General features: G+C 39.2%; 1 protein-coding gene across 1 annotated transcript in view; it reads right to left on the reverse strand.

Moving 5' to 3' along the window:
- The window catches only part of MAP1B (microtubule associated protein 1B), a 70,078-nt gene that overhangs the window by 34,668 nt on the left and 7,454 nt on the right, over positions 1 to 27,956 (reverse strand). Inside the window, exon 2 of the mRNA XM_077347438.1 lies at positions 26,319 to 26,420. Within this exon, the coding sequence (XP_077203553.1) occupies positions 26,319 to 26,420 (102 nt within the window). The remainder of the gene's footprint in view (positions 1 to 26,318; positions 26,421 to 27,956) is intronic.

A 27,956-nucleotide genomic window follows, 5' to 3' on the forward strand; every position in this document is an offset into this window, starting at 1 on the left:
GGGGTTGGGGTTTATTGAGCTAGGGTTGGTTGTTTATTGAGCTAGGGGGTGAATTGTTGAATTGTTAAATGGTTATATTTTTGTCACTGTTTTGTACAGTAAGGGTTTTATTATATTTTTAATTGTAAACCACCATGAGTCGGCCTTGGCTAAGAGTGGCGGGTTGTTAATATTTCTGTGTGTGGTAATTTGTTCATAGTGTGGCCCCTTAGCAGAAATCGTAGGCCAAATTCAGTTCCCAAGACCTTCTAAAACAGCATAACGCTACTGAGACTGTTGCGCGTTTCTCCCTCCAGACATGCTTGCCCCTGTTTGCACCACAACTCGAAGTATAAGAAGTGGCAAATTGTTTTTTGACTATTACCCCAATTGTTAGGCAAATCTGTCCAAAACCCGCACCACCGGAGAGCTCCAGGTTGCTGCTGACGTCATGTGGAGAAAGCATAAAATCTGTGAGCAACGGGAAACTGTGCAAGGGCAAATTCCTTGTGTGGAATTGGTCTAAATATTGTAATGTCGTTGTACAGTCATGATGTGACCTCATTTAGAATACTTCGTTCAGTTCTGTTCAGCCTATCTTAAAGACACTATTGCAAAGAGAGAGAAAAAAATAGATGTACCTGTATGACTGTTACTATTACTATGGCATTAAAGGTCTGACATTTGAATTTTGAAAATAAAGAACAGGACAACCAAGATAATCAAGGGATTGGAGCAACGTCTATATAAAGAAAGGCTGGAGAGAGCTCTTATGATCTTATCAGCTGCAATCAACAATCAGCATCAGCTCTGGATTATTTCTGTTCATTCTACTTCATCCATTTCTCTATGATTTCTAGCGACTGGTTTAGGACAGAGATGGTTGCTTCTGGATGTTTTTGGATATTTTATAAACATATATAGTTGGCTGTCATAACTATGTTGATAATCAGCATCCCTAACTTTCAGATAAACAGACTCAAAGATATAAAATTAAATGAAAATGGTAACAGAACTTAATGGGACTCCAAACTAGAGGAGTCCTGCTAGATATTTCATTCAGTCCAAGAGAATACCATGATCAATTATGTCAAAAGCTATAGGGAGGTCAAATCGCAAGAAGGCATTCCTTGTTTCTGTCTGTAAACTATGGACACCAATGTCATTCCAATCTACTGACCAGAATTCTCGGAAAAATAAATCTCTTGGGAATGGAGGATTGTTCTTCCAGCTTTTACCCAAACAAGAAACACTAATTAACCTAAAATTGTTCAGATAAGTCTTGCCTAATTTTTCAGAATGATATACACTTTTTAAAGTTCCCCTTCACTAAAGAAAAATTATTTTGCATAAGTCCAATATTACCTAGTATTTGTGAGTCAGAGCTCACTGACTCAGCTGCTAAAATAATTGTTCATGTTGTTCTGAAGCAGTAGAACAAAATTTGAGTCCAGTGACACCTTTAAGACCAACAAAGGTGCCAACAGATTAAAACTTTGAAATAAATGACATGTTAGCCTTTTAGTTACTACTGGACTTCTGTGTAGTTTTCTACAACAGACTAACATGTCTGTCCCTCTGCAATGATAAAGAAGCACTAATATCTTGGTCGACAATCCTTCTATGTCTTTTTGATGGATTATACTATCCATAATGGATTTACATGTGGTGGCTTTCACCACCCTAGCAACCTATTTGCCAGAGCAAGAGGGAACTGACCTGAAACTATTGAAGAAAATATATTAACTGGCAATGTCTGATATTGCTGGTAGATATGTCACTTGCAAAGTGGCATCTATACTCCCCTGAAGACAAGCATTTTTGTCAGCAAAATATTTTCTTACAGAAGGCTTTCAGTCATGTCTCAGGACATGAGACTTAATAAAATTCAATTTACAGAGAAAAAGCAGAGAATCTGATAGTATATATATTCATAGTATCTCTAATAACAAAGGAAATATTGTCCTCATGCATCTGTAAAGGCAAACAAATGTAAAGATATACATTTAAATGGTATATATACACATTTATTTTTCTTTTCATTTTCTCCCTCCCCAACTTATTGATATCAGCCTCTTCTCTATGTATTCTGAGTAATATTGATTATTTACTGCTTTAGATCCTCTTCTTTTACAGCTTTCCCTAATGACAACTACCTTATGACAAAGAAAGGTTAGATATGGATTATTCACAATAGCTGCAGGGATTCAATACTGACATTAAAAATGTATTATTTTTCTCATAGCCATCACAGGAACACAAATGAATTACAAAGACACCTGAACTTCATTTCTGTAGAAAGAAATACAAGCAGGTTATTTTTTAGCATATCTATAATAAATTCTGACTTCTGATTTGTCTAAGGGAATGTGCCAGCAGAACCATGCTATACAGGTTATGGGTTTGAGAAGAATGAGATTATTATTTTCACTGTTATTTATACAGTGTCATCAAATTAAATTTTGTTTTACAAACCAACAGTCACAAAACAGGGCCTATAAGACAAAGCAATTCCATCAGGTCTTTGGTTGAGGCCAGGGCGCAGATGATCGGAGGGGGGGGGGTCTCCATACACTGATAACAGCTACATTTCTGTCTGGTAGGACAGGAACCCCTAATATCCCCTGAGGCACTGATTGAGGAGGGTTCAAGTGGGAAGAGAAGGGTGATGGTTTTATTCTGCCACTGTGTAATTAGTAATTGTGGGTTTTTAAAATTGTGGGTTTTTAAAATTTTTGAACATAGTTGATTAATAAATTAATGAAGCTAGGGTCCAATCAAGGGATATATTGGGGCCCAGATGACCTGTTTAATGCATCTAGTTCATTACCTTAAAATGTTGTATTAATTTATTTCAGATTTTTTTTCTTTCAAGGTTTCATGAGGTTATATGCATGGTATGGAATTGCTGGAGAGGATGACTTATTACAATTCTGTACCAGGAACCAAAATATGTTACTGGGCTCCCCACTCAAGAGCAGCTGAAGAAAGCTGAAGATAGAACAGACTTGCAGTATCATCCTGAACAGGACAAATGGACTTTGAAGACTAAAACTCCTCCTAGGGTGGCACTGCTAGTGACTACTGACTTATCAGACAAATATCTAGGCTAAGAGGTATGTATTATGTGAACGGGATCGTTCAGGTAGTCAAAACAAAATGAACAGAAAATATACAGTTTTTGGAAAAAATTATCTTATTGAATAGTTACAAAACTCACTATCATATTTCCTTGAACCCCGTTCTGAACCACATTTTCAGATCCAGCTCTCTGCTGTTTCTTCACATTGAAACACTTGGCTTTCTGAGGTATAAATAAATAAATAAAATATGTATAGAAATTGACCATCATTTTAATAGGCAAAAGTGGGTGGCCATATTGGTCTGATGAAACAGAACAAAGTTAGCGTCCAATGGCACCTTTAAAATCAATAAAGTCTAGTTCCGGGTATAAGCTTCATCAGTCTCTCAAAATAGTATAAATTGATTGGAAGTGCTTAGAGAGATGGGATTTGCTTTTTTGAAATTCAACATTTTACCTTTACCTGTAAGAAATTGTGTTATAATTTCATTCTGCCTAATTAGGCTCTCTAATGAATGCTTATGAATTCTTAGATGAACACTGCAGGTTAAAATGCTGAGACTTTCAACAGCACTCCATGAACTACAGAAATTTGTTTGCCTATGATGCAAAGCACCTGTCAGCGATAGCAAGAATTTTACAAGTAAGTATGTGTCAGATGCACAGGTTCTAAATTTGATAAAATGAGTGTTTGTTCCTGTGTACAATCCACAGATCAGAATTTGTGCAACTTATTGTAAATAGCCCATTAAGTTTTTTCTGTCTTTGCCAGAGTTCAATATATTCTGTATACAGCTTCTCATATTTCATCCTATCCAAACATGACCCCTCTATGTAGCTTTCTCAATTGATTCCAAGGCAGTCTTTAAATGAGAACCCACATAAACATTCAAGCTCACAGACTTTGATCTCTTTGTTTTATATTTGTAGATGATAAGCCCTGTGTCTATGAATCTATTTTAGTTTGAAATCAATTATAATGGGACATAATGATCAATAATTACTCTTGGGATCTGTGAAGAAAACAGAAGCTATTCAGTAATCTAAACTGGGCTCCTAAAGCTGTTATTCTTTTTTAAACTAACAAAACATGAAAAAGTATCTGTTGGGAGATGGTTCTAGCACAGCATGGCTCCTTTGAATGATAATGAAGATTCATAATAAAACATAACACACTACAAAAATCATAATTAAAACCCAGCATTGAAAACAAAACATTGAGCAAATTAAGGATAGTTTTATGCAATCCTCAGGCTTAAAGCAGACTACAAACATTATGTTAAGAGAGGATGGTCACTGGAAGATAAGCAGTTAAAATGGTGTTGATTGGCAGAGGAGATGTCAGTCTGGTGAGGCTAGGGAGCTGAAATGGGTTCTGTTAAAGTATATGTGTTTGAAAAAGAATCTAAGGAAGGAGAAGGAAATGGCTTAGATGATGACAACAGCACCACTAAACAGTACAGCAGTAAAGCACGGGAGAAGGCCATAGATGTGTTATTGAGAAAGAGTGAGGCAAAGAGGAATATACAGTAAAATTGCTGATGCCAGAGAATAAGTGTGACTGATAAGCAAGTCGATTCCAATTTCTCCTCCTGTTGTTAGTAGGGGGTGTACATTCAGATCTACAAAAGCTGGATATATATGCAAAAATACTTTTTCAATTATATGTTGGCATCCAAAATATATAGTTTTTCCCCCCCAGAAAACTGGAAAAAATAATCCTGAGAAAATCACAGATATATTTGGGAATTACCAGTGGATTCAAAACCAATGGAGAGGTGGGAATAGATTGCTCCCACCTCTCAGCTGGCTTCTGGAGGTGGGTGCTCCAGGGGCCAGCCCAAACTGGGCGCACCCAGCAAAGCCTGTGCGGGCGGAAGCGCAGGCCAGACACCCGGAGGTGTCCCAGTCAGCACTCCGCCCACAGTGCCTTTTCCAAAATATTAAGGCAAGAAGTGGTTAAGATGTACCTAAGTAGTATAAGCAATATATCATTTGTTAGCAGCTATACCATTTTATCTTCACAGGACCAAAAGTTTATTTTAGGATATAACTAACCCTTTTTTTATTTTGATAAAAATAAATAAGAAGAATTATGCTGTGGTCAAGGTCATGAAGGGACACTTCCTTTGTTTTTTAATTATTTTATTATTCATGAGAGGAGGAGGCTGGGAGCGTTCTGCATTAGCTGGACAAGACTTGCATGGGGCAACAACCCCTTCCCTTTTTGCACTTTCAGCTCTTTGAGCATCCTGGTCACACAAAGAAATATAGCATCATAATCTCCTAAGCAAACAAATGTTACATTAAGTCTTCCATCTTTTAAAGTTATACCCATGTGTTTTTTTCACAAGACACCTGTGTCAATATTACCTGTGCATTAGCCAACAGACAGCTGTTGGATATAACTGCACCTGGCTCAGTGCTGAATTTTTGAACCTGAGCCAGAATACTGGCATCCTATTGATCATCCAGCATAGAAAGATTCAAATGTCTTCAGGGTTGGTACTGGTGATCAGGCAATTTCTCAAAACCCCTGCAAATGTAAGAACTTGTGCAGCTTGAAAGCTACTGGGGATACCCTACCAGCATGTGTCCAATAAAGCCATGTGAACCATGCTAAGTGCTGTAACTTGTTTTTGTCTCAATTGTAACAGGACTTTCCATTCAGCAGGTAGGGAAGGCCCAGGCAGTGGGACATGCTTGTTGGAAGAGGGGTGCGGGACTGAAATTTTCTGAAAAACATCCCAAACTAACAACATGGAGAAGGAAAGCTTGCCGGAACCAGACTCTTCTCAACCTGCTGGCTCCCAGGAAGCTATCCCAGGAGGCTTCAGTATCAGGTTGCTGAAAAGTAGGCATGATGCTGCCCATGGGCTTCTTCCAAACACCTACAAAAGGGAACTTCCTTGCCTCACTGCAGCTTTCTTTGTTCACAAAACTGCGCTACTGTGTAGCGGTGAACTCCAAAGTGGGAAGAGGGATCAGTCAATGTCACTCTCCTTTCTTCTGCCAATGGTAATGCCTTCCATTATTGAAACTGCTGCAATGCCCAAAATATAATGACTCAGTCATTATTGTTTATATGTATGCTTCTAAGATTAATTATGGTCTTATTTCAGAATAAAACTAGGATCATTTGTAAATTTTTTCTCATACGAACTGTCAGTTCTTTGTATGGGGAGCATAGAATTTAGTTCAGTTGGTGCACTAGTATTCTAAGATAATGTAATCTTTCTTTATATTAGTTAATGTATAAGGAAATGTTTTCCGTTTCAATGACAAGCATCATACTTTTTGTACTTAGCGTCTCTATATAACCCCTTCAAGTATCAATACCAATTCTGGCTGAGGGAAGTGTAGAACTACACATTATTACAAACATAACCCTGGATTCTCAAATGTGCCTTCTGATGAAAATGTTGGAAAAGCCCTATTCCAAGGAGAATTAGTGGCTATGAAGAAATACATAGCCTTTCCTTCATAGTCTCTATTCTGAACTACTTTCAAGGCTGTTTTGGGATTAAACATTAAAACAAATAAGTTGCCTCCCATATTTCCACCAGCCAGCTTCCAAAAATGGAATTACGATCTGTGGGACAACAGATTCAGGGGGCGTTTGAAGGTGAGTTTCAGCAGACAAGTGAAGGGTGTAGAAAACTTTCATCTCAGCCACTGACTCTCCCTTACAGTTTACTTCTCCCAAACATACAAATATGCTTAGGAATATACTTTTCTGAAGACATATGTAACACTACTATAAGTAGTAAGTCTTGAATCCCCTGTCCTAATAATTCTTTTTATATCTAACTTATGTATTATGAACACTGATAGAAACAGTGCCATTGTAGCCTATGACTTTCATGATGTGGGATTTGGGGTATGTGTTATTAAATAGAATGTATATATTTAAATATATTTTCTGTACAAGCTATGCAACAGCAGCAATAACTAAGGTTCTGTTTGTGGGTATTTCAGAACAAAAGTAATGATTGAAGTGAACACTGTGGATATGTTCACAGTTGCATCAAGTACCAGTATTCTGTATTCAGATATCGAAAGTAGCATGCTTTAAACACATAAATGATTTCATTCTAGGGTTGCCAACTCCTAGTTGGGAAATTCCTGGAGACTCGAAGATGGAGTCTGGGGAGGGGAGGGTTGGGTTGGGTTGGGTTGGGTTGGGAAGAAGAGACCCCAGAGGGCTATAACCCCCCCCCCTCCCAAATCAGCCATTTTATCCATGGTAACTGATCTTTGTAGTCTGGAAATCATTTGTAATCCCAGAAGATCTCCAGGCCCCACCTATTTCATTCTAAAAATGTCTATGGTATATTTTTGCTTCTTCTGATTCAGTTCTTTTACCATTAAAAGCAAACATATAAAATATTTTGCTGTAATGCTCTCTCCTTTAAAGTAAAGCTATATCCTTCTCAGCAAAAGTTCATCAAAATTGGTTTGAATGTACAGAAATAACTGACTTCTAGCTGAAATAAGGTTCTTGACAGCATTTTGAATTTGATTTTTAAATCTCCCTTGGGATCCTAGGTAATCCTTTACAAGAAAGTCTTCAGAGCATCAGATGTCTTTGGTATTACTGTCAAAGCTGTAGTAAAGCCTGTATACATCATTTTAAAAAAACAGTAGCAGTGTCAGGGAAAGAAGATATACTTAAAGCTGTGTCAGAACTCTTTTCAGTGATACATATATCAAGTGGAATAAAATAAAACATTACAAAAATAGAAATACTAATTGCCTTTTTAAATGCATATTGAAAATAGATTTAGCTTTCTTAATTGATTTTGGGTAAAATGAAAAATTAAAATATCATATAGAGAAATAGCCATGGAAAGCCCTATCTAATGGCACAGAATAATTCATTTAGGACTGTGACTAATTTAGCATTTTATTTATTAGTAGTCCTAACTGTTATTTTAAATTACATGGGGGTTGTTGGTTTCAAACTGTTCTATTTATATTGTAAGCCACTTAAAGTTCAACAAGATAGAAAAGTAGCTTTAAATAAATAAACAAATAACCCTAGATAAAACCATATACAGTACCAAAGCATAGACACTGCTGGCTCTTAATGAAGAAAAAGATCTATAACATGAAGGCAATTTCTCTAAGGTAGTTTTATCAAGAAATAAGTGCATTTGTTCCATCACAGGAAATCTGGCTGCAAAAGGCTACATCTGGTGTTTCTAGGCAGATTTCATGTGAAATATTACAAAGGTAGAAAGCTGGCATATACCATTGGGGGAGGGGAAAGCCAAGAAAATGAAGCCACTGAACAGATGTCCAGAGAAGCCTCTCTAATACTTTATTTCCCCATGGTTTTCTTTTCCATCCTCCTACCAATTAGGTATGCCGGCTAATATCTCTAAATGATGGATGCTTGGATGGTAAGAGTTCTTAAATATGTATTTTTAGGAAATCTATTAATATGATCTAAATTACAGCATTTAGGAAAAAAAATATTATTATTTGCCTTGCATGCTCTTCGGCTACCCTGTGGTATCTAAGGAAGAGAGAACTATTTGTTGAAAAGCATGCCAATGGGACATGAGTTACTCCCTTCGGTCTGATTCAAATAGGTAGCCGTGTTGGTCTGAAGTAGCACAATAAAATCAGAGTCCAGTAGCACCTTTAAGACCAACAAAGATTTATTCAAGGTGTGAGCTTTCGAGTGCAAGCACCCTTCGTCAGACTATGATCTTCTTACATGACAGGGAATATATTGTTGTTGTTATGTGCGAAGTCGTGTCCGACCCATCGCGACCCCATGGACAATGATCCTCCAGGCCTTCCTGTCCTCTACCATTCCCCGGAGTCCATTTAAGTTTGCACCGACTGCTTCAGTGACTCCATCCAGCCACCTCATTCTCTGTCGTCCCCTTCTTCTTTTGCCCTCGATCGCTCCCAGCATTAGGCTCTTCTCCAGGGAGTCCTTCCTTCTCATGAGGTGGCCAAAGTATTTGAGTTTCATCTTCAGGATCCGGCCTTCTAAAGAGCAGTCAGGGCTGATCTCCTCTAGGACTGACTGGTTTGTTCGCCTTGCAGTCCAAGGGACTCGCAAGAGTCTTCTCCAGCACCAGAGTTCAAAAGCCTCAATTCTTTGACGCTCGGCCTTCCTTATGGTCCAACTTTCGCAGCCATACATTGCAACTGGGAAGACCATAGCCTTGACTAAACGCACTTTTGTTGGCAGGGTGATGTCTCTGCTTTTTAGGATGCTGTCTAGATTTGCCATAGCTTTCCTCCCCAGGAGCAAGCGTCTTTTAATTTCTTTGCTGCAGTCCCCATCTGCAGTGATCTTGGAGCCCAGGAAAATAAAATCTGTCACTATCTCCATTTCTTCCCCTTCTATTTGCCAGGAATTGAGAGGGCCGGATGCCATGATCTTTGTTTTCTTGATGTTGAGTTTCAAGCCAACTTTGGCACTCTCCTCCTTCACCCGCATCAACAGGCTCTTTAGTTCCTCTTCACTTTCTGCCATTAGAGTGGTATCATCTGCATATCTGAGGTTGTTGATATTTCTCCCTGCAATCTTGATCCCAATTTGTGACTCCTCTAATCCCGCATTTCTCATGATGTGCTCTGCATACAAGTTAAATAGGCAAGGCGACAGTATACAGCCTTGCCGAACTCCTTTCTCAATTTTGAACCAGTCAGTGATTCCATGTTCAGTTCTCACTGTTGCTTCTTGACCTGCATATAAATTTCTCAAGAGACAAATAAGATGCTCTGGTATTCCCATCTCTTTAAGAACTTGCCACAATTTGTTGTGCTCCACACAATCAAAGGCTTTAGCATAGTCAATGAAGCAGAAGTAGACGTTCTTCTGGTACTCCCTAGCTTTCTCCATGATCCAGCGTATGTTGGCAATTTGATCTCTAGTTCCTCTGCCTCTTCGAAATCCTGCCTGTACTTCTGGAAGTTCTCGGTCCACATATTGCTGGAGCCTAGCTTGTAGGATTTTGAGCATAACTTTGCTAGCATGAGAAATTAGTGCGATGGTGCGGTAGTTTGAACATTCTTTGGCATTACCCTTCTTTGGGATTGGAATGTAAACTGACCTTTTCCAATCCTGTGGCCATTGTTGAGTTTTCCAAATTTGCTGGCATATTGAGTGTAGCACTTTTACTGCATCGTCCTTTAAGATTTTGAATAGTTCAACTGGAATGCTGTCACTACCACTAGCTTTATTGTTGCTCAGACTTCCTAAGGCCCATTTGACTTCACATTCCAGGATGTCTGGCTCCAGGTCAGTAACTACCCCATTGTGGTCATCAGGGATGTTAAGCTCGCTCTTGTATAGTTCTTCTGTATAATTTTGCCACCTTTGTTTGATCTCTTCTGCTTCTGTGAGGTCCCTACCATTTTGGTCCCTTATCATACCCATCTTTGCATGAAACGTTCTCTTCATATCTCCAATTTTCTTGAAAAGATCTCTGGTCCTCCCCATTCTATTGTTTTCTTCTATTTGTTTGCACTGTTCATTTAAGAAGGCATTCTTATCTCTTCTAGCTTTTCTCTGGAATTCTGCATTCAATTGGGTGTATCTTTCTCTTTCTCCCTTGCCTTTCACTTCCCTTCTCTCCTTAGCTATTTTTAAAGCTTCCTCAGACAGCCATTTTGATTTCTTGCATTTCTTTTTCTTTGGGATGGTTTTAGTTGCTACCTCTTGTACAATGTTGCGAACCTCCGTCCATAGTTCTTCAGGCACTCTGTCTATCAGATCTAATTCCTTAAATCTATTTGTCACCTCCACTGTGTATTCGTCAGGGATATGATTTAGTTCATACCTGAGTGGCCTAGTGCTTTTCCCTACTTTCTTCAATTTAAGCCTAAATTTTGCAACAAGAAGCTCATGATCTGAACCACAATCAGCTCCTGGTCTTGTTTTTATTGACTGGATAGAACTTTTCCATCTTTGGCTGCAGAGCACATAGTCAATCTGATTTCTGTGTTGACCGTCTGGTGATGTCCATGTGTAGAGTCGTCTCTTGGGTTGCTGGAAAAGAGTGTTTGCTATGACCATTGTATTCTCTTGACAAAATTCTACCAGCCTGTGCCCTGCTTCATTTTGTACTCCAAGGCCAAACTTGCCTGTTATCCCGGTTATCTTTTGGCTTCCTACTTTAGCATTCCAATCCCCCATGATGATAAGCACATCATTTTTGGGCGTTGCTTCTAGAAGGTGTTGTAGGGCTTCATAGAACTGATCAACTTCATCCTCTTCAGCAGCAGTGGTTGGGGCGTAGACCTGGATCACTGTGATGTTGAATGGTTTGCCTTGGATTCGAACTGAGATCATTCTGTCATTTTGGGGATTGTATCCCAAGACTGCTTTTCCTACTCTCTTATTGATTATGAATGCTACTCCATTTCTTCTGCGAGATTCTTGTCCACAGTAGTATACCTGATGGTCATCTGAATTAAATTCACCCATTCCTGTCCATTTTAGTTCACTGATTCCTAAAATGTCGATGTTCAGTCTTCTCATTTCTTTTTTAACCACGTCCAGCTTGCCTTGATTCATGGATCTGACGTTCCAGGTTCCTATGGAATAAAAATCTTTACAGCATCGGACTGTCTTTTCGCCACCAGTTACTTCCACAACTGAGCGTCCTTTCGGCTTTGGCCCAGCCGCTTCATTCATTCTGGCGCTACTCGTACTAGCCATCTGCTCATCCCCAGTAGCATATTGGACACCTTCCGACCTGAGGGGCTCATCTTCCAGCGTCATATCGTTATGCCTATTGGAACTGTCCATAGAGTTTTCATGGCAAAGATACTGGAGTGGTTTGCCATTGCCTTCTCCAGTGGATCACCTTTTGTCAGAGCTCTCAGCTATGACCTGTCCGTCTTGGGTGGCCCTGCACGGCATAGCTCATAGCTTCACTGAACTACGCAAGCCCCCTTGCCACAACAAGGCAGCGATCCTTGAAGGGGGAGGGAATATATAGCAAAAATCAATTCAGTTACATCAGTAGACTGTGTCATAATCAAATACAGCCAATGATAATCCTTTGTCAAAACAGCCAATCAATCCCCTAGAATTCAGTGTACTTTACAAAGAAAAACCAAAATGCTGCTATTAGAGATCAAAGGCTATCACCTCCCCATATGTTGCTTGCTCCATACCACTGTGAGGCATTCCTCCCAGGGAATTGCTGGTCACTTCCCAAGGACAGGGAGTCGAACTCTGTTAGGCAAAGCATATGAAGCATAATAGCGTGATTCATTTTTAGACCACTCACTCTGACCCCACTGAAATGAAATGGGAAGTTTAATAATATATAGCCAGCAATAGCTCTTAGTACGAGGTTCTAAAGGAGGCTTACATGAATACAAGCAACAGTTCCAATGAATCCAGTATCCAAACAAGACAAGCACAAATCACGACCTCATAAACACAGCCACAAACCTAACTAAGTCAACAGGAAAGGCTGAGCAAGCAAACAAATTTTCAACTCTGCTGCTTCCACCTGCAGATGATGCTCTGTATAGCTCTCACTGCTGTTGCATTTTGCTTCAGCCATCCCTCGGCTGCTATCCCCCCCCCCCATCATGGGAGGTTTTGGGGGGCATTTAAAAAAAAATCAGTGATCAACAGATCACTATAAATTATATCATTGTAACAATCTATTGCAGCAATGCACTGATTCCTAGTTTTCCATTAAAAAAAATAAGCCTCTTGTTGCAAAGTTATAAAGGGAAACGTACAGTCTTTGTATCCTAAAGGAGTAGAAAAGAGCAAGAGTCCAGTAGTACCTTAAAGACTAACAAAATTTGTAGTAAGGGGAGAAGCTTTCATGAGTTTTTATCTACTGCTACAGATGGACTAACATTACTACCCATCTTGATCTATATCCTAAAGGGAAAGTGCTAGAGATGTGCTTTTTAAAAATAATGAAACCTGGAAACTAGTACATTTGTGATCTTCACTGTTTCCAAATATGTAACCCTTTAATCTGCAAGCATGTAACATTATTTATTTATTTATTTATCATACTTATATACCGCCCTCCCCGGAGGCTCAGGGCGGTTTACATCATAACAGAGAACAATACATAAAACAGTCTGTAAAACTTGTATAACTGATAACTAATAATTGTAACCAAATAACAGTACAATATAACTGTATAATAATATAGTAATACAAACAAGTTCAGGGCTTATTGATGGGATTCTGAGGGGGGGTGGGGGGGAGCAGGGGCCCTTTGGTCGCTGTTGATTATGTCTGGTCTCGGCCAAATGCCTGGTGGAGGATCATGTAAGTCATGTGTCAGGAAGTGGAGAAGACCAAGCTATGACCAATTGGTTGTGAAGCCAGTAGACAGCAGATCAAAAGAGCTGGGGACAGGAAACTCAGGTCAAAAGCCAGGAGTGAGGAACAGGCCACCTGTCAAGGCCATTGAAGAATTCTCTGTGCCATGAATGACCTCAACCAAAGCTTTTTTCAGCTTACGCACAAAGAGGTAGGCAACTTGGCACCCTTGAGCTCTCCTTCTAGAAGGTACCCCAAAATGACCTCTAGAGAAGCCTCCAACATAGCAACATATCTGAGGATCCTGAGCTTGGGTTGAAGACCATCATTTTCCCTCAGACCATTCCTCTTCCCCATTAAGATTCAGGCACAGAATAAATACTACTTTTAATTCATGGTTTCTTTTATTATTATTATTATTATTATATTTATATTTATACCCCGCCTCCCCCCGAAGGCTCGAGGCGGCTCTTTACAAAGTATCTGCAAACTGCACAGCTGCCTTTTGTTTTTATAGTTTTAATGTGTGACTTGTTTCTCTTGATTGTAAATCACTTGGAGCGTTGCATTTTGAAGAAAGACAATCTATTTCATAAATGCACGTTGTCTTAGCAAGACTGGAAACATATTTATAATCCAGAATTTCCCCCTTCATTTTTGTTCCCAAAAGACAGAAATACTCAGCTGTTTCTTGAATAAAAGGGTTTGTGGTCTTGCTGGGAAATGTCAGGTTTGATTTGACTGTAGCATGCACAGAGCATTATTGTAGATGTGTAGCCCTTCAGTTGCTGACATACACTTGCACTATGTAATGAGAGAGTCTCATAAATTACACTTTGTCAAAATGACAAGGTGTCAGCTCTGGCAACACTTTAACCTAGTTGGGGAAAACTTGTTAAGCTTTTAAGATCACTATTCGTCAAAAATAACACACTTATCTAATGACAGGTGAATGCTAATAGCACCAAGAGACGTGCTCTCACAAGCGTCAGATAATTTTATGTTTCATGCTTTAAACAAATAGAAATTTAGTGAGGCTTAAAGGGACTTTTTCCCCAGCACATTTTTGGATGATACCTAGTAGTTCCTCTGGGTGCTTTCCCCCTAAAGAAATACTACATCCATTTTATTTTACTGTAATTAATATTTGAATAATCTGTGTATTATGTTTATGCCTGCACTGTATTCTGAGCTGTATATCTAACACCAAAGCGAATGGAAGGAAACCACAAATCATGACATCATACCATCATGACATCATATTCTCAACAACGGATATAAGCAAAGTCGTATTTTTGCTACTGATGATATCTTTTTTTAATGTTAAGATACTTTCACACTAGTTAATATTATGAGGGATAAGCAAATTCTCCTCACTTCTTTTCTGGTGTTATTCTACAGTTGCATTATGCTTGGGTTTAATCTTGGCAGCCTTCCAGCAACAAAGGAAAATTTTGGTAAGATTTGTTCCCAAGAAAACAAAATTCAGCAGGGCAGATTTTGTAAGCATTACCAGATAGCTTGATAAACTAATGGCGAGTTGTTTCTGTAAATACAACACAGCTTTTATCCAAGCTTAAATAGTGCAGTAAAACAGCATGACACTGGAACATAATGGAAACCAAGAGGCCAATCTAATCCATCAAAGTAAATCCCTCCTAAAACCACATTTTTACAAAGACCATTTAATTGTTAGCCTGAATCTTTGAGTAATGACAAAAACTGTTTAGCGGGACACCCATTTTACTTATAAGAACCTTTGCAATAAACATGGATATATATCTTGTCCCTTAAAACATGGCACTCTATCTTGCCTAATTAAATTGTGCTAATATAATGGTGCACTCCAGCTCTGTAATGCATAGCAGATCTGCCAGACTGTAATGTGCTTTCAAGTCACACGTCATTTGAAAGATATGCACGAGAACTCTGTCTGCATACTAATATACCCCACTACATCATAATCTACCCAGATGGAATTTTAATCAATCTCTACAATTTCAGCTTTAAAATGTTCTAATTAACCTTTGACTTTAAGATATGCAGTATTACTGGGGAGCGGGGAAGGATTATCCTATCCTCCCCAGAAGCTGAAGGTAACACAGGGAAATAAACCAAAGTCTGCAGTTTAATCGGTGTACCCATCTATTTTGTCTCTTTTTACCCTGTAAGCACTTACAACATTAAGGCTAGCAAGCATATTCCAGAAACAACAAAAACACATTCTTGCAGGGAGACATGGCAGTGCTTAAAAGCACACCACTCTTTTGCAAAATACAACTTGAATAGACAGCAGCCCATATTTCATCATGCTTGGGTTTCACTTTGCAAAAACATTTCAGATTCTCCGAGATCTGCATTGCTAAGTCTCTTTGTCAAGGCTGCCAAAGCCCAAAAATGAAAGTGTGAGGGAGGAGGAAACTGAACAGATCCTTGGCTTTCCCTTAACACAGGAGCTTAGTGAGCCAGCATCACAGCAGCATATGTTGTACGCATCTTGCTAGAAACAAAGAGCAGACTCCAGAACAGGAGTAAGGCTCCACAACTGCCCATATAAGGCATTGGAACACGGCAGCTCTTCAGATTGTGGGCTCAAACTCTGTTTTGAAGCCGATGTGAATTCAGAGCCTATTCTCACCCCTATCCTGCTTTCAAGACTATCCTGTCACATGACTTGCAAAACCTGCCCTCCTATCCGTCTATGCACTACATTATTATTTTATCCTTCCTCCAAGGAACCAAGGACAGCATTCTTCTCTCCTCCATTTTATTCACAACTCTGTAAAGTAGCTTAGGTATGGTGAGTATACGCAGCTGCTCCAAGGAGATACATAGAGAGACACTTTGAATCCCCAGTATGTCCATTGGCCTTTCTAGTTCCCCAGAATGGTGTGTTCTCCTGCCTGCTGTAGAGGTAACATATTCCTCCATAAGCAAAGCCTCGGAATGTCAGGCGATTGATCAATCATGGCCAGTTTTAGCTATTTTGAGCAGCAACAGTTACATAGTACCTCAGTTAGGGCTCTTTTGTACTAACTACTATGTGATTCTTTCAGCTGGAAGTGTCTAGAAGTCCTCAAACAGACTTTCTGGGAGACTTCTGATTTTCTTAGATAACAGGATAGGAAATTTGCCATTGTCACTTGAATTGCATGTCTGAATAATATACCTTTACATATTGACAGTCCTAATTTGTGATTTTAAATTGTTGTCTTCTGTGAATTTTTATATTATTGTTGTTCTATGTTCATTGTAAGCCTCAAGTTCTGCAAGGTGGATAGGTGAGCCCCATTAGGGCTAACTATGTCCACTATGCTGCCTTTTGCCAGCAGTTCTTATGTTTCCCATGTTTTAGGGTAGAAACAGTGATTTGCATCCTTGCCTCCTCCATTCCAATCTTAGCCACACAGAGGAAATGAAACACAGTGAATGAACTGGTGGTGGCAGCAGAAGCAATGACTGTCTATGGATAAGGTGACCAGATTTTAACACTGGTAAAGCGGGACACCATTGACCGGTAGGGTTCTTGATTAAAAATTTGGTCTATATGAAGCAACAAAAAGTTTCATAGAACGCATAGAATGCAAAAATAGTATTGTAATATATATTTTTTAATTTCAACATAAGTACCATTTGCCAGATACCCCCAGATGTCCCTCCAAAAGTGGGACACTCTGGTCACCTTATCTATGGAAGAACAGGAAAGAAGCAGGATTTGGACACCAGATGAACATGTCAAGTAGAAATAGTAACAAAGAGGGCTGTTTAAGAACTGCTTCCAACTACCACACTATTTATTACTTCTGTGCTACATTTGCAACCCTTATGTTGGTTTTTTTATTCAATTACTCAATTATATGGTGATTTCCTCCATTTTCAAGCACTACTTTCCTGCCTTCTTTGATCCATCTTATAAGTGTGACGGCTGGGACACCAGTGCTTCTGTTTATCTAACTAATGATTTTATAGAAATTCTTTTGTGTCTCTTGTAATTGGTGGTAAAGGGTGATTATCTACATGCCCCTATTACCTTTCCCAGTAAATGGCTTCACCCCCTCCGAATCATTATGACATGAATACAATCAGGTTCTCCTATTTTACATAAAATGACAGTGTCAGCAGGTCTCCTTGCACTTGGTAATCCCCAGTTTGACATGCAATGACATTATCCCAAAGACAAATTATAATTCTTAATGTAATTACAGGTTTTAATGGGGGAGGGCAGTTGCTGCATGCAAAGCAACCATTCCTGTTAGGGTCTCTGTATGAATATAAATTGGGCGCGACAAAATCATATGTGAGATTTTAGGACCATACTGCAATTCAATCCCAGAAAAACAAAAAGCTACAATTACCAAACATTATACATGCCACCTTGAGTCTGAGGAGATAAGGAGGAATAAAAAATGTTTTAAATATTTTTAAAGAAACACGCACATGCAATGAAGCCTATTTGTATAACGAAACACATTTTTTTAAGGATAGCAACAATAACAGATAGTAAAGGATGACATTGGCAAACGCTAAGAGAATGACAAATTGCAAAATCCTTATTACCTCCTGAAGAATATTTAATCTCTTTAAGTCTAATGAATTTCCCAGACTGAGCTCCACAACTGCTCACAATTGATAATGAAGACTTTAAATATTCAATAGACCAAGACAAATTATGTGTATTATTAAATTAGCAGATTGCTAAACCCCATCTTCAGACACATTAGAGGTAATGGTTTTTACAATTAAGTTTTAGATATATATTAATATTAAATATTAAAATGTATGTTACAGAAAACTTTTTAAAAGCTGAGATATATTTATTCAAAGTCTGATATCTTGTCAATATAAATAAACAGAATGAATAGAATGTTTCCAACTTCACAAGCAAGTGAAGAAAAATCTTCATCTTACAGGCCAAGGGCAGGGTTCATTTCTTTAAGAAATCAGTTGTAAACTCTTTGCAGTAGCATGTAAAATATTACTTAAACTGAATGGATCCTCTTCTCAAGCCAAGCTCTCAGCACCCCACCTGCAAGCTGTGCCTGCAGAATAGTGGGAGACTGGGAGAGGCAGAGAGATGGGGAAAACCATCAGTGGTGGTATTATGGGAAAACACAGAAGTGATGTCATGCCTCTGTAGGAATCACTGGATACACATTGGGAAAACCATCAAATTGCCAGCAATTCCTAATGATCACTGCTTAGTTTACCTTGGATGTGACATCATACTGTCAGCCAATGGCCATTAAAAAAAAAAACAGGTTTCCCATCATCCCTCAGAATGACAGTGGCAAATGGGGGTGGGGGATTCCTCAGCCCCAGTGGGGACTTGGCAACCCTATTTTTAAATGCATGATTCCATGCCTTTTGAATATATTTTCATTGTCTCAGAACTGTTTTAAGAATATCATTATGTGGCAAAATGCTGTTTTAGGCCCTTTCCTGTGACATTTTAATTCTGCTAATTCTTCATGTTGCTACAAAATCTGCAATCCTTTCTTCACTAAAAATTATAGTGGGACAAAAAAAAAACACAATGCAAACTACAGCCAACTTTGGATTTCTGACATAAAATGGATAACATCTTGGATTTGAGCGCAGATTCTCAATACAAGGGATCAGGGTTTGAGTAAATGTATCCTCCAACATTTAAGAGTTGATCTTCCATAATGAAACTGATAAGAATTTTCAAGTGTTGGAATTTATCAGCCTTAATTCTGGCCTTCTTCCAAGGAGTACAGGGCCTAATAGACATTATTCCCCCTTCTTCCGTTTTACACTCTGATCTTTAGACCTTTCTGAACTACATGGACATTTAATTCAGTTCAGAGGGTTTTTTTTAAAAACGCACTGGAGAATTCTACAATATATTGTACACTGGCTGCTCATAAATGTTTACTAGAGGGTGTTCCAGTTGGTACGTCAACACACCAAAAATGAACCAGAAATGTGAAAATGCACCAGTATCTAAATGAGATATAGAAGTACAGATTTTTGGGGGGAGGGGGATCTTTTTGCAATATAAAGGCATTAAAAAATAAAAATAAAATAAAATATTGAATCACAGTGTAAAGATATATATTCATTTGATATTTCTGTTATCTCTTAGCATGGAAAACGTCATATCAGTGCAACATAACAGCTGCTTTAAATGTCACACAAAATTGATACACAGAAGTTATTTTGAGCATACTCATCAAAATAGGCATCAACGATATCATCCAATTGATTTAAATCTTTTCCTACATGGAACTGAGCTTTCCATACTTGGGATGCTTCACGATTAGCAGGGAAAGGCTGCTCCCACTCTAGCAAATGCTGGCAGGGGCTCATGGGAATTGTAGTCCATGAACATCTGGAGGACCACAGGTTGACTACCCCTGGCCGACCTGCTACCTGGGAATGGGAATGAAGAAGCTGCTACCCCTTGGACAGCTGATTCCCTTTTATTTAAGATAAAGTTTTAGTCCAGTGGCATCTTTAAAACCAACAAAGTTTTATTGGTTGGTCTTAAAGATGCACACTTCCTCAGACAATGAAACAGGAATCATCACAGTGCAGATATAAGGCAGAATAAATTAGGAAGAAATTAGTAAAAACAGCATCCTATAGATATCCCACAAATATGCAGCATAATATCCTATTACAGACTCTGTTATTCTACATACTCAAAGGACTGATCACTCTACACTATTTCTGTGTCTGAGGAAGTGTACATGCACATGAAAGCTCACACCTAGAATACAACTTTGACTCAAATTTCATTTGAGCAATGAATAACTTCTAATCTTTCTTCCAAAAGGCATTGTGGACATTGACTGATATATTATGTCATTTCTGTAAGTAAAACTACTCATATCAGTATAATCATATAGCCTCCCCCCCCCACACACACACACAGAAAGAGCACACAAACTAGGGACCTTTTAAGACAACAGTATTTTCCACCTTGTTGTTACCGTGCAGTGAAACAGTGATGCTATGACACCGTTGCTAACATCGCCAACTCTATGGGGACAGCTAAGCAAGGATCCTTCTGCATGAGTCAGCTAAATTAATCTAACCTCTGTCTCTTTGTCTCTACTTTGTTTCTCCTAAGAACAGCAAATATAAAAATGCTCACAGAAGATTTCAGTCAATTGCATAAAAATTGTCCAGGGATCTGTCAAGTTACTGTGATTCACACCCAAAGTTATTACTACAGGCATAGCTATCTCTTCTACAGTCAGAAATTTTAGAGACAATTGCTGACAGTTCAGGCTACATTTGATTTTGGAACTTACATATATACTGCACCCTAGCAAAACTGCTATACAATCAGGCAATGAATTTTCTTCATGACAGAGTGCAATCCTAACCAGAATCCTATTCACTGCGGAAGGATTCTTAGGGAAGTATTCCCAGGAAAGTGTTCTTTGGATTGCACTGAATTTGCTGCAGTCTAGATGCTGACAATGGCATGCCCTGAGATATTAATTTAGTGATATTCACTCAGTGGTTGAAGATCTACATGTGGCTCTTCAACGTGCCACTCTTCTGAGCCCCATCATCATGGTGCCACCTGCTCTGTGACCCAGAAAAGTGGGCAGGAATTCTCAAGTATGGCTTGTGGTCAGCATGTGGTTTTTATTTTGAAGCAGATGCTGCCATAAGTTGGGAGGAGCCATACAGGCCATCTAATCCAAACCCTGCTCAATGCAGGATAAGCCTCAAGCATCCATGATAACTATCTGTCCAATTCTAAAATAGAATTTCTTCCCTGGTTATTGGGCCCATTACATATCTGCAAATAAATTAACAGCTTAAAGTCGTGGCCTTCCCTATCTATCTCTCTGCAGGACAGAAGAACTAAGGGGGTGAAGCTCATGCGGCTGTAAATGTACCAATTGCCCATCCTCCATGACCTTTTGTATCCTAGGCCCAAATTCTAACAATTAAATAGAAATCAAACATGGATGATTTTAGCATACCGATGAAATAAAAACAAAACTAACACTACAGCAATTATATACCTTTTATTTAAAAAGGACAACATTGACATTTTTATCAAATGAATGGATGGCCTTCAAAAAGGTACATATAGTCAGCTTAGTTTAAAGCCATTGCTGCTGGTCCTATCCTCTGCTGCCAACAGGAACAACTCCCTGCCCCCTCTGACAACTTTTCAAATACTTAGAGATAAATCATGTCCCCTCTCAACCTCCTCTTCTCCAGGCTGAACATTCCCAAGTTCCAAGTCCCATTCCTCATAGGGCTTAGTCCCCAGACCATCATCGTTGCTCCCCTCTGCACCCTCTCAATTTTGTCCACATCCTTTTTCATGTGAGGTCTCCAGAACTGCACATAGTACTCCAGGTGAGGTCTAACCAATGCAGGATACAGCAGGACTAATGACATCTTGCCATTTTGTTATGATGCCTCTGTTGGTAAAGCCCAAGACTACATTCACCTTCTTTACTGCAGCATCACACTCATCTGCTCATATTTAGGCTACATGGGATGGGAGACAATGGGCAAAACCTCCTTGATTTGTGAGCCAGAGATGGATGTCAAGAGCCCATCCTCTCCAATAACCTCATACCCTGTCCAACAGTCTCTGCACCCTCATGCCGGCACCCAGGAAGATGGTGTATAGAGAGCAAACTGGTCACAGAGAGGAAAGAACAAAACTCCTGTTGCCATAGCAACAACCCAGGAAAATTGCAAAAGAGCAAGAAGAACAAAGGAGGAGGCAGAAGCCCTTCCCACACATTCCAGATGCTACCTAAGAGTTCAACCCTAGTTGAGATATGTTGGTAATTTAAAGGGTTAAAGTTACATATTAATATTTATATTATTGTGTGTATATCTTTATGGTGGAGCACAACAGTCATGTGGCTCTTCTAGTTGATTACAAATATGGATCTCTGTGAAACACAGTGAGTACCACTACATGAGATTTATATAAAGCATTTGAAAGCATTATTTTTCTTTCTCAGTCTTTCTCAACTTTTTTACCATTGAGACTTTCTTCAAGCTTCAAGAAACCACAGAAATGGCATAATCATGCAGAATATGGTTGGGAAGCATAGCTGTGTACATGCCCACACAGGGCCTCTCGCCTTCCTACCCCTTCCAGTCCCATCATTGGCCATTTTGGAAGGGGAAGGCAGGTCAACATGTTCATATATGGTCATATCACCCAATAAATATTTAACAATGTTTATATATATAAATTAATTCACTCCCACCCATTCGGGAAACCCTTCCAGGGCTGTCAGGAAACCCCAGGGTTTTATAAAACCCTAGCTGAGATAGCCTGGTCTAGGTCTTTGTTTAGAGTGAGCTAATTTAGGTGCCCTTTCATGGAACATCAGAATTAGTAAAATGGATGTCACTAACTTACAACTCGGTACACAATCCAGCTACAATACATTATGTGGACGTAATCCAGTTTCACCAGTTCCTTCAGTGGAGAAAATGGTTTTATACTTCAAATAAACTGATGGGCAGACAGATTCTGTACAAAGTTTCTTGGATTTGGTGGGGTTTACTTCCAAGCAAATGTGGTATTAACATGTTTGTGGATCATGGCCTAAGAGACCTGTCATAATAATAATGTAATAATTCAATCAAGGGTGCTGCGAAACATAAGAAGAGAAACAGACATATTTGGAGGACTGAAATTCCTCATTACTTGCTAGGGATTGTGAGACCTGAATGGACACAGCCATGTAGAGGAGGGGCTGTAATAAAAAGGGGACTGGCTGAAATTGAGCAAAAAGGTTAGCTACAATGCTAGGACACCAGACGTATCATACTAAGTTGTTACACCATTCTAAATCCACTGAAATGAATGGTCTTAAAAGGGTGGGACCCTGCTTAGAATGGTATTGTTAAATATAAGCACATAAAGGAAACTACTTCAAAGTATGCAGTCAAGTAATGCAGGGATAAGATATAGGAGTAAAATTAAGTAGCAAAATTTAATTCTTAGGAATTTTCCAGGTTTAAGGCACAGGGTCTTCACAAAGCTTGAACATTGCCTTTCCCCAGCGTATTGTTTAAAGGCCATACAACACTGAAAACACATCCATTACTGTACACCAATCTGTGATAAATTCCAATCACATGAAATTGAAGTGCAATTCTGCATGATGACAAATTAAACAAGTCTAGACAAGAAAGGACAGATTGCTAATATTTTTCCTAGAAGAAAAAAATCCTCAAGTACTTCATCTTTCCATTCAAAAATATGATGTAAATAATTTTACTTTAATCATTTGAATGAAACCAGAGGATTTGCACTATTTCCATTCCTCTATAACAACGGTCCGCAAGCTTCCGTTTGCAGCGGACCGCTGCGGCGTAGTGGGGGGAGAGGGCGGCCCGGGGGCCCGCACACGCGCGGCAGCCCCAGCGCAAACACGCTTAATTTTAGTCCTGGACCCCATTTCAGCCATATGATTAATTGTAGATGGCATGGGGTTTTGGGCAATATACACAATGTCATATTGAAATAATTTAATAAAGATTACTAAATATGGGCCTGGACCAGGTTCAGCCCATGCCCTCCCCCTTGGGAAATTGAGAAGTCTACTCCTCCAGAGGTAGAACTGCTGGATTTGAGATCAACAAGATTAGATCTCAAAAATCATGTTGGTCTGCTGGACTCAAATGTCGCTGTTATTTATGAACTCATATTCACTGTGTTTCAGGGACCTAGGAACCTTTGGAATGTCCTCATGGCATTCCATCTTGCCTAATATCTGTTCTGCCACCACATGTTTGGGATGGGATATAACAAGAGGTATTTCAATGAAATACCACAGAACACAGTTCTGAAATATTATAACCAATTTTTATAAACAAGCTCTAGGTAGCAGAATATTAGCTTTATATTAGGAAGTTTTTTTTGCAGTTGTTAAACAGACAAAATCTTTCCGAGTTTCCATCATGCAAGTGATCCAAGTGCAGCAAAAATAATGGGGTACAGCCAAACCAAATGGCAACTGGCCCATAAACAATTTCATAGAAATCTCATGGAGCAATATTGTCAGCATTTTCTGTACTTGTGGAATGCAGCCATGTTGATTCTGCCTACATGTGCTTGTTTCCCTCTTTCAAGCCAAAGGAGGGAATAATCAAAACCACCACAGTTTGCTACATTTGGAAGATATTGTACTCAGTGTTTATGTATACTGCAAGAAAATGAGGTTTTAGGCAAAATATCAGCAGTATATAGGCTTACCAAGTATTGCAATATGAGCATGAGAGGAGTAATCAAAACATTACTGCTAAATCTGGTCCTAGAAATCCTTAGTAGATTTTATAACCCTATACTGCTCTCTACCCACTCATGAGACACTGTTTTAAGGCAATGATTCATAGTGCTGTCATTTCTACGACCATCCCACCACTCAGCTTTGTATCTGAACAGGTAAACTCGAGCTTTACAGTGAAATTAGATGGTATGATGGTATGTACCCCTTCTGACTCCATGTAGAGGTAATCACATTTTTAAATGTCTCCCCTAATTAGATGCTGCGAGCCGGCAGGCCAGGAGCGGCAGCCTACGAGTATAATACAAAAATAAATAAATATGTTTTAATTGCTTTAAGTAGCTGTCTACGGTGTGTTTTTGTTTGTTTTTTTCATATGGTGTAGTATTAAAAATGGAAGCTCCTGCCTTTGGGTGGAAGTAACATTGTCTATTCCACCACCAAAACATAAGAGTGTAAGAAGTACCCTGCAGGATCAGACCACTGTTCCATCTCGTCCAGCACCATGTTTCATGCAGTGGCCAACTTGTAACTACCAAAACATCCCCCTACACTTTTCAGGTATATTTTGGCCTCCTAAATGTATCTGGTATTTTTCAGGAGAACCAAAAAAAATCCTGGATGTATTTGGGAATTACCAGAAAAACTGGGCTCCCCAGCAGATCCCTAGTCAGGTCTGCGGGGAAAGCCCAAAATCAATATCTATTCAATATCAATTCTTCTGGGACCTTAAATAACAATAACAACAATAATAATCAATTATTGTATACCACCCTTCTCTATCTGGCTCAGGGTGGCTCACAACAAATATAAAACTCTATAATGCTTATGAAATGTATTCAACAGATGTCTATTAAAAATATTTTTAAACCACCTCTTTTATTTCCATATGTACCCTTATCAGGGAGGGGCACTACCTGGTATTGGAGGTTTAGTGGGTCAGATAGGGTGGATAGATTCTTAAATAGGGAATCTATCTGCCTAATCTAGCCTGGCCTCTTGGAATAGAAATAAAACTTGTATCATGCCACAATTCTGGCTGCTTCTTCAAATTTGCAAGCTAGTCCAGTTGAGCTAAGAAATTCACCTTTAACCAATATGTGGACTAGGGAATTACCATGTCTAGGACAATTTTCTATAGCATATTCTATTAGTGCAGAAGAAATATGTGGAAAATTTAGAACTGTGCAAGTAAAATATTCATTCAAAAAATCCCATTTGCTGAGTTCAAACACAGCATGACCAACAGCACAGATTTATAGTCTGGTAAGCTCACTGACTTCAGTGGATTTAGTAGGGTGTAACTCCACTCCGAAATGCACTGTAATAAGCTTACTTGGAAAATACTTCCTAGTAATCTTCTTAGTTATACAGCTAAAAACACATGCTTGACTAACTTGCCCTGACATCAGCAAGGACTTCAATTTAGGATTTCACTGACAGCCATAAATGGTTATATATACTGAATTATCCATCAACAGATAATATCCCCAACTTCTATCCAGAAACAAAGATATCCAGTATTCTAAACTGAAACAAAGTTGAGGCATGCTAACAAGACATTTTATTTATTTATAAATTCAATTTATAGGCTGCCAGGCCATTGTGGGTTCAAGGCAGCTAACTTTTTAGAGCTTTTAATAGTCTACTTGGGTTGTCACTATCCTGAACAATTTGGTTTATGTTTGTCACATACTCGTAAGGAGAGAAATACATGCCTCACCTCGTACATCAGGAGAGAACCGAGCAGAATGGCGAGAGACAAAAAGCTTAAGTTCTTGATCCAAGTTGCATTCAATTAGGTTTGTGTCCCATGATCGGATTCCTGTAAATCAAGAGAAAAAGAATGGTGTGTATTCTTCTCAAAAAGTACAGTGAACGTTGCTGGATTCTTATTCACCAAATCTGAACCTTATAGGACTGGAACTAGGGTTGCCAGCCTCCAAGTCTTCTCCTGGAATTACTATTTATCACCAAATCACAGAGATCAGCTCTCCTGGCTTTGGAAAATGCACTACATGGCATCATGTTCTTGCTTTGCTTCTGCCTGTCCCCAAACTTCACCACCCCAGGCCCCACCCCCAATTCTCTAGGAATTTCCCAAGTTTTTAATTGTGACTTGTATAGTTTTTATAACTGTTTTAACTAGGCTTTTATAATGTCTTGTTTATCTTGTATGGTACCTTGAATTCCACAAGAGAGACAGGCAGCTAAGAAATATTTTCAACAACAACCACAAAATAACTTGGGGTTAGCAAGCCAAGGGGCCCAATAGGTATAAATACAGGCATGCGACAGGACTGGTCACATTGATCATTTAGGTTTCTGCAAATAAATGCATTTTCCAGATGCCTTAGTTCCCTTTTCATTCCCCAACACTACCAGTTTTTTCAGGTGTCCAGACAACTTCATAAACATCCAGTGCTTTCCCAGTTTTTCGTCATTTTTCTGAATTTCTCAAAAACTAGTTTTCCCCGTACTTTTTTGTTGCAAAATGAATTCACAAGATTGCCTCTTCCCCAGAATCTGAACATTTCCCCCCTCCTCAGGGACTGCCACTCAAACCCACCCAGAAAAGGCCGACTAGGTTTTTTTTTTGCCTGCCAGCACGGAAATGCTTCAGTGCTGGAGAGCACTTGTGCCAAAACAGACATTCTCATTTAGGAGGCCCAACTCCACAGCCAGCCATTGCCCTTTTTACCATTATTTCATTCAAACTCCGGGGGAAATTATAGACAGTTTCTGGATGCCATTTTTGAAACATTTTTGTATCAAGCTCATAAGTCTTTTCTGGGGAGTTCTGCTAAATCTGATGGAGCCATAGCTGTTGAAAGGTTTGCCTAGAGTCGATTCTTGAAGGTGATGGAGAGGGATGTATATAAAAAGGGATGTATATCCTGTCAATGATATGATGTGAGGTCTTAGCCAGGACTTTATTATTTCAGGAGCAATTCAGCAAAGAAGTGTTCACGAGTGAAAATTGACACACACACACACACACACACCCCATCTCTCCCCGGTCCACAACTGCCCTCCCCATCAGCAGCAGCTCTCTCCCTCCACTGAATTCCAGTAGCTCATCTTAAATCATGTGCATTCACCAGACTCCTTTGCTCTCTTTCAGCTCTCCTTCTCTCTTCCATTTGATAAATGGTTCCTACAGTGACTTGGAAGTAAGGATACATGGCTGCTACAGCACTTGAGCACATATGCAAAAAAGTGGGGGACATGGAAAAGCCATCTTCATATATGAATTTGAACAGACAAGAGACTGACGGGGAAATACTGAAGAAAATATATCAGTGTGAACTGATTGCAATGATAGTGTGATCATCAGAACAGCCATGACACTGACAGTGTC

This window comes from Paroedura picta, chromosome 7 (genome assembly GCF_049243985.1).
Source record: "Paroedura picta isolate Pp20150507F chromosome 7, Ppicta_v3.0, whole genome shotgun sequence".
Lineage (NCBI taxonomy): Eukaryota > Metazoa > Chordata > Lepidosauria > Squamata > Gekkonidae > Paroedura > Paroedura picta.